Here is a 13,873-nt window from a genome sequence, read left to right on the forward strand (position 1 = left end):
ACGCTTACTAGAAAGTGGCAGCACTAGTTTGTCTATGTGTCTCCCTCTGCTCCTTCTTCCTCATCTCTGCATAGAGTTCAAAAGTCAGCTGGAACCTGATCCCTTGTTTACAGCAATGTAACACCCATGTGGGCATCCCTGCACGGTTCCCCTTCTCCTTCCATACAGGGATGCTGACATACTTATTGCCATGGCCAAGCATTCACCTCCCCATCGCTCGGCACGTCCTGGGTGTGCTCCTTAGGGTCCCGTTACATTTAGCGATGCACCAGAGATCCCGACAACGATACGACCCGGTCAGGATCGTTGGTGCATCGCTAAATGGTCGCTAGTGAGCTGCCACACAGGCAGATCTCACCAGCGAAGCAGCAGCGATAAGCGATCCATCGGCGGTCGCGATGATGACGATTTCCGCCTGCGTCCTTGCGTCGCTAGTCGGCACCAGCAGGACACCAACGAGGAAAAAATGGCCCAGGCACTTCAAGCGTGATCAGCGATATCCAATGGCGGGCTCAGTCGCAGGTACGTGTCACACAAAGCGAGATCACTAGCGATATTGCTGTTGCGTCACAAAATCGGTGACGCTTTAGCGATATCGCTAGCGATCTCGCTATGTGTGAAAGGCCCTTTACTTCCTGCTCCTGCGCACAACACACTCTGTTCTCGGCGGCGCGCCTAGTGCCCGCGTGCGCTCCCCTTCTCATAAATTGGCAGCACACACACATTATAAAATCAAGGCACCCCCTCCAGAAACCACGGTAATTCATTAGTGTATTGGCTTCCTACTAGTGAGTTGCTAGGTCCCCAGGTCTTTGAGCGGCCAGACCCCAAATTTGAGTCCCTGGTCAGTGTGCGGCCAATGCCTGAACTTGCCCTCCTGGTCCTTGTGTAGCTAGTTCCTGAACTTGCCTCCCCTGGTCCTTGTGTAGCTAGTTCCTGAACTTGCCTCCCCTGGTCCTTGTGTAGCTAGTTCCTGAACTTGCCTCCCCTGGTCCTTGTGTAGCTAGTTCCTGAACTTGCCTCCCCTGGTCCTTGTGTAGCTAGTTCCTGAACTTGCCTCCCCTGGTCCTTGTGTAGCTAGTTCCTGAACTTGCCTCCCCTGGTCCTTGTGTAGCTAGTTCCTGAACTTGCCTCCCCTGGTCCTTGTGTAGCTAGTTCCTGAACTTGCCTCCCCTGGTCCTTGTGTAGCTAGTTCCTGAACTTGCCTCCCCTGGTCCTTGTGTAGCTAGTTCCTGAACTTGCCTCCCCTGGTCCTTGTGCGGCCACGGCCTGAATACTGAAACTTCATCCGGATGTATCTGAACTCTGAACACGCTCCAGCTGTACCTGAACCTGTGCAAGGGGACTGTGGCAGGGGACTGCCTGGGAGTGGTACCTGGTGGCTACCTGCAGCTCAAGTCTGACTCCACCATCAAGAGCTCCAGTGAACACCAGATAGCCGCTTAGCTACGCCCCTCCTAGGCAAGCCCGACCCTGCGGCACAGTGGGTCTACGAACCATGTGTGTGACGAACAAGACAGACTTTAGCACTAAATTATGAGTTTAAGCGGTAAGAGAAGAGTGGGGGGAGAAGTAGCTCTTAAGTGAAGAAAGAAGCATATTTCTCTGCTAATATGAATTTTATTAGCTTATGCTACTGATTTATGCAAATTATCTCAAATAACAGTGATCATTTAAGTCAATGTAGTTTAATGGTACAAAATATTGGACTTTATAGACACCAAAGACAGCAATTTTGTGGGCTGAACAAACCTAAGAAAAGCAGTCATCCAATTACAAAGAAGGATTGCAATTCTTTAGTGGAACTGTAATGGACTCTAAATTAAAGCTTGAACGTAAACCCCACTACTGTCCCCTTTTCAGCTTTATACAGTGATTGATTTTTTTTATTTTTTTTAATTTAAAAAAAAATTGTTACTTGTCTTTTTCTTACTACTAGAATTGTCATCTGCAGGTGAAAAGCTCAAGGTACGGTAATGAATACAAGGTTTTACAGCTTCTCTGGATGACTATGCGTAACAATGTATTCAGTGGGCACAACAACGGTGCGACACGGAAAATGTGTGGCTGTCTGCAACTTTCTCCAGGGATTAAAGCTGATTACTCTAGTAGCTCAATTTTGAAAATGGGTAGCCCCATTAATTATATTTTTCCACAAATGCAGAATGATGATGCATCACACTCTGGCTTTTCATAAAAAATATGTCCTCCTCGTCTCAAGTGGAGCCAAATTTTTCTACAATAACGAACAACATTCTTACCTTGTCGAGGTCACCGTCAAGCACTGCATGTACCAGAGCTACAACAAAATTAAAAATATGCAAGGTTTAATGAAAAAATCCTACATTCACAGCTTCATCATTATGTGATCTCTGTTACCTATTCTCTCTGAGATATAGCGCCACTCTTGTCCATGTGGCTGTGTCTGGTATTGCATCTACTTTAATGATTCAGTAGTGGCGCTGTCTTTCAGGTGGAAAGGAAGCAAACTCATTTCTCTAATATAAAGCAACTTCTTTAATATTACGCAGGTCGAGGTCAGAACCTTGCAAAGCTAGAAGGAGGCCGGGGTCTATAGTGCTTGGGTTGGTGGGGGAAGTTATTGGGAACTCAAAGGACAAGAACTTGAGGGGGCTACAGTCTAGGATTCTCCACGACATGACCTAATTGCAGTCCTATGTAAAACCAACCAAACCCTGCTTTGCTGCAGCTCTGGCACCTCGGTGTAGACGCGCGGCACGGACATTTGTCAGCTCTGTATTCTCGCTGCATTGCAGGGTGAGTAAACAATCCTTTGCCAAGTTTTCTGCTGCAGTCTCATATATTGGTGGATCTGACTGAAAGGTATTTATTGCTAGAAGCAATTACTTCAAAACAAAATGTGAAGCCGCCAGGCGTTCCAGAGCCGCCGCCATTGGATAAATCACACTGCGCTGCGAAATCATTCAGACCAGGAGGGGCGGCGAGGGCAAAACTTCCATCGTCACTTAATGGACAAGTCCTAAACTCTGCAACCAATGGGAACAGAATTTATTCACTTCTACTACTTTCATTTATTTAATTTCCTGTATTTACTTTCTTGCCCCCCTGGAGGGTCCGGAGCGCAAAACTGCAGCTTGTGAGCTGTGCAAGGGGGATTAGTCTGCGCGTTGCTTGGCTCGGCTCCATAACGCTGGGCGAGTCTTCTGAATAATGATGGGTTCTGCAATGCTGGGGATTCGATCTCTGTGTGTGGTGTCCTGCTGCCCCCTCTGGTAGACCCCAAATCTGCCGCTCTATGCTGTAGGTCCTTCAGACGCTGAACACGAGGACTTCAGGGCGATCCGGAGACTTTTTCTTTTACACCATATGCGAGCGTGATGTCAGAATATCAGAAAATGTCTGGAAGCAAAACTGTCTGTAATCAGGACCCTATAAATGGGGTGAAAGGGGTCTGGTCTGGGGTTTGTAAATGGAGGGAAGGGTTGTGGTCTGGGACCTGGATACAATGGGGATATGGTGTGGGGTCTGTAAATAGAAAGGTTGTAGTCTGGTGTCTGTACGTAATAGGGGGGTCTGGTCTGGGATCCGTATGCAGAGAAGGAGTGGTTTGGGGTCTGTAAATAGAGGAGGATGGTTTGGCGTCTGTAAATAGGGGAGGATGGTTTGAGGTCTGTAAATAGAGGATGGTTTGGGGTCTGTATATCAATAAGGGTTCATACACAGGAGAGCTATGGTTTGGGGGTCTGTAAATAGGGGAGGATGAATTGGGGTCTGTAGGTAGGGGAGGATGGTTTGAGGTCTGTAAATAGGGGAGGATGAATTGGGGTCTGTAGGTAGGGGAGGATGGTTTGAGGTCTGTAAATAGAGGAGGATGGTTTGGGGTCTGTAAATAGGGGAAGATGGTTTGGGGGTCTGTAAATAGGGGAGGATGGTTTGAAGTCTGTAAATAGAGGAGGATGGTTTGGGGTCTGTAAATAGGGGAGGATGGTTTGGGATTCTGTAAATAGGGGAAGATGGTTTGGGGTCTGTAAATGGGGGAAAATGGTTTGAGGTCTGTAAATGGAGGATGGTTTGGGAGTCTGTAAATAGGGGAAGATGGTTTGGGGTCTGCATATCAATAGGGGTTCATACACAGGAGAGCTATGGTTTGGGGGTCTGTAAATAAGGGAGGATGGTTTTGAGTCTGTAAATAGGGGAAGATGGTTTGAGGTCTGTAAATAGGGGAGGATGGTTTGAGGTCTGTAAATAGGGGAGGATGGTATGGGGGTCTGTAAATAGGGGAAGATGGTTTGAGGTCTGTAAATAGAGGAGGATGGTTTGGGGGTCTGTAAATAGGGGAGGATGGTTTGAGGTCTGTAAATAGAGGAGGATGGTTTGGGGGTCTGTAAATAGGGGAGGATGGTTTGGGGTCTGTATATCAATAGGGGTTCATACACAGGAGAGCTATGGTTTGGGGGTCTGTAAATAGAGGTGGATGACTTGGGGTCTGCAAATAGGGGATGATGGTTTGAGGTCTGTAAATAGGGGAAGATGGTTTGGGATTCTGTAAATATGGGAGGATGGTTTGGGGTCTATATCAATAGGGGTTCATACACAGGAGAGCTATGGTTTGGGGGTCTGTAAATAGAGGAGGATGACTTGTGGTCTGTAAATAGGGGATGATGGTTTGAGGTCTGTAAATAGGGGAGGATGGTTTGAGGTCTGTAAATAGGGGAAGATAGTTTGGGATTCTGTAAATAGGGGATGATGGTTTGGGGGTCTGTAAATAGAGGAGGATGACTTGGGGTCTGTAAATAGGGGAGGATGGTTTGTGGTCTGTATATCAATAGGGGTTCGTACACAGGAGAGCTATGGTTTGGGGGTCTGTAAATAGAAGGGTTGTGGCCTGGGGTCTGAAGATAGTTGAGGGCTGTCATCTGGGGACTCTAAATAAGGGTGGTTTGTATACAGTTGGGAGGTCTGTAAACAGGAAATGTAGTTGTGGTCTGTATACAAGAACAATTTGTTTGTGGGGGGTCTGTACATACAGAGAGTAGCTGGTCTGGAGTCTGTACATCTAGCGGGGAGTCTAATCAGTTTTCTTTAAGGGGACTGGTCTGCGATCAGTTTTCATGTAGGGGGTGGGTTGGAGGTGTGTAGGGTGCAGCCTAAGGCCAAAAATTCTGCACATCTTCTTTTTCTTAATTCCCTAATCAGAATTCCCCTTCCGAAACAGTTTCCTCCTAATGGACGCAGAGAAGCTTGTCTTACCTTAGACAACCCCTCTCTCTGTCTCTAACCCTCTCTATATACTGTATACGTCCTGTCAGGGAGTGGTATACAGCTGTATACCTGTGTATGCAGTGAGCTCCCCCTAGTGGTGGCTGCAGGAGATCAGTGTAAGTCATGGTCTCCTCACCCCTAAATCTGCACCTGGGATCTTAGAATGAAATTGTCCCACCCACAGCCCGCAAGTGTTTAGGTTTTTTCTTATAGGAATTGTATCTCACCTTGTTCTTCCACTGACACCGGGGATCTAGAGCGCAAAAGAAATAGAGAATTAATAAGTCATCTTACTAGTTACAATATATAAATATTTAGAAAGTTCTAATTAAAATGTCACCATCAACAGAAATCCTGAATAGCCTGATGTATGTACGTATCAACAGTCAATGGTGACAGAGACAGTATTAAAAAAAGTTCCTGTGTAACCACGGCAACAGACTACAAATAATCAGAGCGTAGTCTGATCCCTCTATGTAGCAAGAAATATCCCACCGAGAACTTACAGCAACTCTCCCCCAGCTCCATCCAATTCCCGCAGATAATGAAGGGAAACGCTGGGAATAAGAGATGATCTAATTACTTGTTAATGACCAGATAATACAACCTGGATTCCAGCCAAGAACTCATAAATCTGAGCAACGAGCTCATCCACCATAGAGAGGACGCTGGGGGTAGTAGTCCCCGGAAACAGGCAGTCAGATGTTCCAAATAATAGATCAATCTATGAACATGAGCCCAGGGATCACACCGACCCCTATGGTTAACACAGGATGGAACTAACAAAGTGACTGCACAAGCAGAATAGTGAGTGCAGCTCTGGGGTATAATACCGGATGTAACTCAGGATCAGTAATGTAATGTATGTACACAGTGACTGCACCAGCAGAATAGTGAGTGCAGCTCTGGGGTATAATACAGGATGTAACTCAGGATCAGTACTGTAATGTATGTACACAGTGACTGCACCAGCAGAATAGTGAGTGCAGCTCTGGGGTATAATACAGGATGTAACTCAGGATCAGTACTGTAATGTATGTACACAGTGACTGCACCAGCAGAATAGTGAGTGCAGCTCTGGGGTATAATACCGGATGTAACTCAGGATCAGTAATGTAATGTATGTACACAGTGACTGCACCAGCAGAATAGTGAGTGCAGCTCTGGGGTATAATACAGGATGTAACTCAGGATCAGTAATGTAATGTATGTACACAGTGACTGCACCAGCAGAATAGTGATTGCAGCTCTGGGGTATAATACAGGATGTAACTCAGGATCAGTAATGTAATGTATGTAAACAGTGACTGCACCGGCAGAATAGTGAGTGCAGCTCTGGAGTATAATACAGGATGTAACTCAGGATCAGTATTGTAATGTATGTACACAGTGACTGCACCAGTAGAATAGTGAGTGCAGCTCTGGAGTATAATACAGGGTGTAACTCAGGATCAGTAATGTAATGTATGTACACAGTGACTGCACCAGCAGAATAGTGAGTGCAGCTCTGGGGTATAATAAAGGATGTAACTCAGGATCAGTAATGTAATGTATGTACACAGTGACTGCAACAGCAGAATAGTGAGTGCAGCTCTGGGGTATAATGCAGGATGTAACTCAGGATCAGTAATGTAATGTATGTACACAGTGACTGCACCAGCAGAATAGTGAGTGCAGCTCTGGAGTATAATACAGGGTGTAACTCAGGATCAGTAATGTATGTACACAGTGACTGCACCAGCAGAATAGTGAGTGCAGCTCTGGGGTATAATACAGGATGTAGCTCAGGATCAGTAATGTAATGTATGTACACAGTGACTGCACAAGCAGAATAGTGAGTGCAGCTCTGGGTATAATACAGGATGTAACTCAGGATCAGTAATGTATGTACACAGTGTCTGCACCAGCAGAATAGTGAGTGCAGCTCTGGGTATAATACAGGATGTAACTCAGGATCAGTAATGTATGTACACAGTGTCTGCACCAGCAGAATAGTGAGTGCAGCTCTGGGTATAATACAGGATGTAACTCATGATCAGTAATGTAATGTATGTACACAGTGACTGCACCAGCAGAATAGTGAGTGCAGCTCTGGGTATAATACAGGATTTAACTCAGGATCAGTAATGTAATGTATGTACACAGTGACTGCACCAGCAGAATAGTGAGTGCAGCTCTGGGTATAATACAGGATGTATCTCAGGATCAGTAATGTATGTACACAGTGACTGCACCAGCAGAATAGTGAGTGCAGCTCTGGAGTATAATACAGGATGTAACTCAGGATCAGTAATGTAATGTATGTACACAGTGACTGCACCAGCAGAATAGTGAGTGCAGCTCTGGGGTATAATATAGGATGTAACTCAGGATCAGTAATGTAATGTATGTACACAGTGACTGCACCAGCAGAATAGTGAGTGCAGCTCTGGAGTATAATACAGGAGGTAACTCAGGATCAGTAATGTAATGTATGTACACAGTGACTGCACCAGCAGAATAGTGAGTGCAGCTCTGGGGTATAATACAGGAGGTAACTCAGGATCAGTAATGTAATGTATGTACACAGTGACTGCACCAGCAGAATAGTGAGCGCAGCTCCAGAGTATAATACAGGATGTAACTCAGGATCAGTAATGTAATGTATGTACACAGTGACTGCACCAGCAGAATAGTGAGTGCAGCTCTGGGGTATAATACAGGATGTAACTCAGGATCAGTAGTGTAATGTATGTACACAGTGACTGCACCAGCAGAATAGTGAGTGCAGCTCTGGAGTATAATACAGGAGGTAACTCAGGATCAGTAATGTAATGTATGTACACAGTGACTGCACCAGCAGAATAGTGAGCGCAGCTCCAGAGTATAATACAGGATGTAACTCAGGATCAGTAATGCATGTACACAGTGACTGCACCAGCAGAATAGTGATTGCAGCTCTGGAGAATAATACAGGATGCAACTCAGGATCAGTAATGTAATGCATGTACACAGTGACTGCACCAGCAGAATAGTGAGTGCAGCTCTGGAGTATAATACAGGATGTAACTCAGGATCAGTAATGTAATGTATGTACACAGTGACTGCACCAGCAGAATAGTGAGTGCAGCTCTGGGGTATAATACAGGATGTAACTCAGGATCAGTAATGTAATGTATGTACACAGTGACTGCACCAGCAGAATAGTGAGTGCAGCTCCAGAGTATAATACAGGATGTAACTCAGGATCAGTAATGCATGTACACAGTGACTGCACCAGCAGAATAGTGATTGCAGCTCTGGAGAATAATACAGGATGCAACTCAGGATCAGTAATGTAATGCATGTACACAGTGACTGCACCAGCAGAATAGTGAGTGCAGCTCTGGAGTATAATACAGGATGTAACTCAGGATCAGTAATGTAATGTATGTACACAGTGACTGCACCAGCAGAATAGTGAGTGCAGCTCTGGGGTATAATACAGGATGTAACTCAGGATCAGTAATGTAATATATGTACACAGTGACTGCACCAGCAGAATAGTGAGCGCAGCTCCAGAGTATAATACAGGATGTAACTCAGGATCAGTAATGCATGTACACAGTGACTGCACCAGCAGAATAGTGATTGCAGCTCTGGAGAATAATACAGGATGCAACTCAGGATCAGTAATGTAATGCATGTACACAGTGACTGCACCAGCAGAATAGTGAGTGCAGCTCTGGAATATAATACAGGGTGTAACTCAGGATCAGTAATGTAATGTATGTACACAGTGACTGCACCAGCAGAATAGTGAGTGCAGCTCTGGGGTATAATACAGGATGTAACTCAGGATCAGTAATGTAATGTATGTACACAGTGACTGCACCAGCAGAATAGTGAGTGCAGCTCTGGAGAATAATACAGGATGTAACTCAGGATCAGTAATGTAATGTATGTACACAGTGACTGCACCAGCAGAATAGTGAGTGCAGCTCTGGAGTATAATACAGGGTGTAACTCAGGATCAGTAATATAATGTATGTGCACAGTGACTGCACCAGCAGAATAGTGATTGCAGCTCTGGAGAATAATACAGGATGCAACTCAGGATCAGTAATGTAATGCATGTACACAGTGACTGCACCAGCAGAATAGTGAGTGCAGCTCTGGAGTATAATACAGGATGTAACTCAGGATCAGTAATGTAATGTATGTACACAGTGACTGCACCAGCAGAATAGTGAGTGCAGCTCTGGGGTATAATACAGGATGTAACTCAGGATCAGTAATGTAATGTATGTACACAGTGACTGCACCAGCAGAATAGTGAGCGCAGCTCCAGAGTATAATACAGGATGTAACTCAGGATCAGTAATGCATGTACACAGTGACTGCACCAGCAGAATAGTGATTGCAGCTCTGGAGAATAATACAGGATGCAACTCAGGATCAGTAATGTAATGCATGTACACAGTGACTGCACCAGCAGAATAGTGAGTGCAGCTCTGGAGTATAATACAGGATGTAACTCAGGATCAGAAATGTAATGTATGTACACAGTGACTGCACCAGCAGAATAGTGAGTGCAGCTCTGGAGAATAATACAGGATGTAACTCAGGATCAGTAATGTAATGTATGTACACAGTGACTGCACCAGCAGAATAGTGAGTGCAGCTCTGGGGTATAATACAGGATGTAACTCAGGATCAGTAATGTAATGTATGTACACAGTGACTGCACCAGCAGAATAGTGAGCGCAGCTCCAGAGTATAATACAGGATGTAACTCAGGATCAGTAATGCATGTACACAGTGACTGCACCAGCAGAATAGTGATTGCAGCTCTGGAGAATAATACAGGATGCAACTCAGGATCAGTAATGTAATGCATGTACACAGTGACTGCACCAGCAGAATAGTGAGTGCAGCTCTGGAATATAATACAGGGTGTAACTCAGGATCAGTAATGTAATGTATGTACACAGTGACTGCACCAGCAGAATAGTGAGTGCAGTTCTGGAGTATAATACAGGGTGTAACTCAGGATCAGTAATGTAATGTATGTACACAGTGACTGCACCAGCAGAATAGTGAGTGCAGCTCTGGGGTATAATACAGGATGTAACTCAGGATCAGTAATGTAATGTATGTACACAGTGACTGCACCAGCAGAATAGTGAGTGCAGCTCTGGAGTATAATACAGGATATAACTCACGATCAGTAATGTAATGTATGTACAGAGTGACTGCACCAGCTGAATAGTGAGTGCAGCTCTGGAGAATAATACAGGATGTAACTCAGGATCAGTAATGTAATGTATGTACACAGTGACTGCACCAGCAGAATAGTGAGTGCAGCTCTGGAGAATAATACAGGGTGTAACTCAGGATCAGTAATGTAATGTATGTACACACATAAGTTGTATAATATTGGTTTGTCCACTATGTATCCCAGGTTCTCTGTGCCGTGATGTCCGAACTGACATACGAAATATGATATATATTGAGCGCAGGTCACACTGACAAATCAAAAAAGATGTCGGTTTAGGAGAATTTCACAATGGTAATATCATGTTTGCTTCAAAAACAGATGAAGGGCCCGTGCGGCGATGTCGGTGATGTCAGGGAGGGCCGGCTGCCGCTCTGCATCATTCACAAATTCATAACTGCATGATGGATTGCGCCGATATTCGCTGTTTGTTTTCTGTAACCACTAATCCAATGTATTTTCATACCCCGGACGGAGGATAAGAAAGGAAAATGCACCCAAACAACAGCACGGTCACAGCGCCATCAAGTGGCCATGACCAGTCCAGGAAGCGTATGTCGCCACATTGTGAGGAGATTTAGGAAAATTGGAGGTATATACCCATATGGATGTGGTCCCCCCAGCTTTACAGGACATTATATTATAGTTCAGCCTGCAAGAACTGTTTATATTTTTTAATTATTTGTATTTTAATTTACATTATAGATATATATATATTAGTTTTTCATCATTTCTAGATTATTTCTTTTTCTAATACATATACAGTTGTGGCCAAAAGTATTGACACCCCTGCAATTCTGTCAGATAATACTCAGTTTCTTCCTGAAAATGATTGCAAACACAAATTCTTTGTTATTATTATCTTCATTTAATTTGTCTTAAATGAAAAAACACAAAAAGAATTGTCCTAAAGCCAAATTGGATATAATTCCACACCAAACATAACAAAGAGGGTGGACAAAAGTATTGGCACTGTTCGAAAAATCATGTGATGCTTCTCTAATTTGTGTAATTAACAGCACCTGTAACTTACCTGTGGCACCTAACAGGTGTTGGCAATAACTAAATCACACTTGCAGGAAGTTGACATGGATTAAAGTTGACTCAACCTCTGTCCTGTGTCCTTGTGTGTACCACATTGAGCATGGAGAAAAGAAAGAAGACCAAAGAACTGTCTGAGGACTCGAGAAACCAAATTGTGAGGAAGCATGAGCAATCTCAAGGCTACAAGTCCATCTCCAAAGACCTGAATGTTCCTGTGTCTACCGTGCGCAGTGTCATCAAGAAGCGTAAAGCCCATGGCACTGTGGCTAACCTCCCTAGATGTGGACGGAAAAGAAAAATTGACAAGAGATTTCAAGAGGGTACAACAGTGTCAACCCGTACTATCCGTCGGCGTCTGAATGAAAAGGGACTGTATGGTAGGAGACCCAGGAAGACCCCACTTCTTACCCCGAGACATAAAAAAGCCAGGCTGGAGTTTGCCAAAACTTACCTGAAAAAGCCTAAAACGTTTTGGAAGAATGTTCTCTGGTCAGATGAGACAAAAGTAGAGCTTTTTGGACAAAGGCATCAACATAGAGTTTACAGGAGAAAAAAAAGAGGCATTCAAAGAAAAAAACACGGTCCCTACAGTCAAACATGGCGGAGGTTGCCTGATGTTTTGGGGTTGCTTTGCTGCCTCTAGCACTGGACTGCTTGACCGTGTGCATGGCATTATGAAGTCTGAAGACTACCAACAAATTTTGCAGCATAACGTAGGGCCCAGTGTGAGAAAGCTGGGTCTCCCTCAGAGGTCATGGGTCTTCCAGCAGGACAATGACCCAAAACACACTTCAAAAAGCACTAGAAAATGGTTTGAGAGAAAGCACTGGAGACTTCTAAGGTGGCCAGCAATGAGTCCAGACCTGAATCCCATAGAACACCTGTGGAGAGCTCTAAAAATGGCAGTTTGGAGAAGGCACCCTTCTAATATCAGGGACCTGGAGCAGTTTGCCAAAGAAGAATGGTCTAAAATTCCAGCAGAGCATTGTAAGAAACTCATTGATGGTTACCGGAAGCGGTTGGTCGCAGTTATTTTGGCTAAAGGTTGTGCAACCAAGTATTAGGCTGAGGGTGCCAATACTTTTGTCTGGCCCATTTTTGGAGTTTTGTGTGAAATGATCAATGTTTTGCTTTTTGCTTCATTCTCTTTTGTGTTTTTTCATTTAAGACAAATTAAATGAAGATAATAATACCAAATAATTTGTGTTTGCAATCATTTTCAGGAAGAAACTGAGTATTATCTGACAAAATTGCAGGGGTGTCAATACTTTTGGCCACAACTGTAGGAAAAAAAATGCAGCTATCAAATCTATAATTATTTGGACTATTCAATAGCAAGAACTCTTCAAGAGCATCAAATATTGGAAACTTATACAAGTTATACAACCTACCTGTACCTAGAGCTTTTTCTATAAATGCCCTATTATTATTAATTAACGTATGACTGGCTGAAGGGAAATAATAAGCTGATATCGCATTAAGACGATTGCAGACGATCATTATGGGTAAGTAGGACCTGCCTGACTCGTCATACATAGCATATAGGTTCTGCAGGTGCAGGATCCTGCTTCTCGCTGTCACAACTTCATTCACCCTTTGGAAACATAATTAGTCTTATTTCTCCTCAAATCTGGTGTCTAGGAGAGAGCAAAGTGATTGCTCGAGACACTTATCTTGCTACGTTAGTGCTTCAATAGGGATAGAAACAAGAAGACACAGAACTAACCATCCCACAGGGTGAGAAAAGCAGCAGTTCCTAGCAAGACCACAAATGTAAGAAGATAAATTAGTACCTCCTCTAGTTGTCACATATACCTTGTAAAAATCTCAGAGCTCCCCTGATTCTGCCTCTCTTTTCGGATTTGTGCTGTGTCGCTCCTTTGCAGAGATATTCACATTTGTTTCTACTGGAGTTCACTATGTGAAATCTCTGCTTCGTAGCCCAACTTGGTGCTTCTTCAGAGTCTTCTCTGGGACTGTGCGCTTTTCCCCTCCCTATCAGAGGCAACCAATCACCACATATAATCTTGGAGGGAGGGGTGAAAGTACACTCCAACACAGAAGACTCGCCTCTGGACTGTAAAGCAGAGATTTCACATACTGCGCTCCAGAAGAAACAAATGTGAATATCTCTGCAATGGAGCGACGCAGAGAAACACGGAAAAGAGCTGCAGAATCAGAGAAGCTCAGGGATTTTTTTTACAAGGTATTTAACTCCATTTTATAAGTAAGTCATAGGTCCTCCTTATGCAATCATGAATGAGGTGCATGTTCAAGGTTCTGAAGGGCCATTTATTGGTTTGAAGTATAACAAATCTTCCTCCTGAAACCTGGTATTGATCTGAGGCT

At 44.1% G+C, this 13,873-nt stretch overlaps 1 protein-coding gene across 12 annotated transcripts in view; it reads right to left on the bottom strand.

Moving 5' to 3' along the window:
* DGKI (diacylglycerol kinase iota) overlaps nucleotides 1-13,873 on the bottom strand; it is a 300,508-nt gene that overhangs the window by 39,984 nt on the left and 246,651 nt on the right. For 11 of the 12 annotated variants that reach the window (XM_073567545.1, XM_073567544.1, XM_073567546.1 and 8 more), the window contains 2 exons: nucleotides 5,472-5,497; nucleotides 2,262-2,299 (listed from right to left, as the gene is read on the bottom strand). In XM_073567545.1, coding sequence (XP_073423646.1) covers nucleotides 2,262-2,299; nucleotides 5,472-5,497 — 64 coding nt within the window. Of the gene's footprint in view, nucleotides 1-2,261; nucleotides 2,300-2,378; nucleotides 3,382-5,471; nucleotides 5,498-13,873 lie in introns of those variants that run through there. The other variant, XM_073567547.1, reaches the window with a different exon arrangement.

The sequence above is a fragment of the Dendrobates tinctorius genome, unplaced genomic scaffold (assembly GCF_039654945.1).
Source record: "Dendrobates tinctorius isolate UK_male_01 unplaced genomic scaffold, ASM3965494v1 ptg000020l, whole genome shotgun sequence".
Taxonomy (NCBI): Eukaryota; Metazoa; Chordata; class Amphibia; order Anura; family Dendrobatidae; genus Dendrobates; species Dendrobates tinctorius.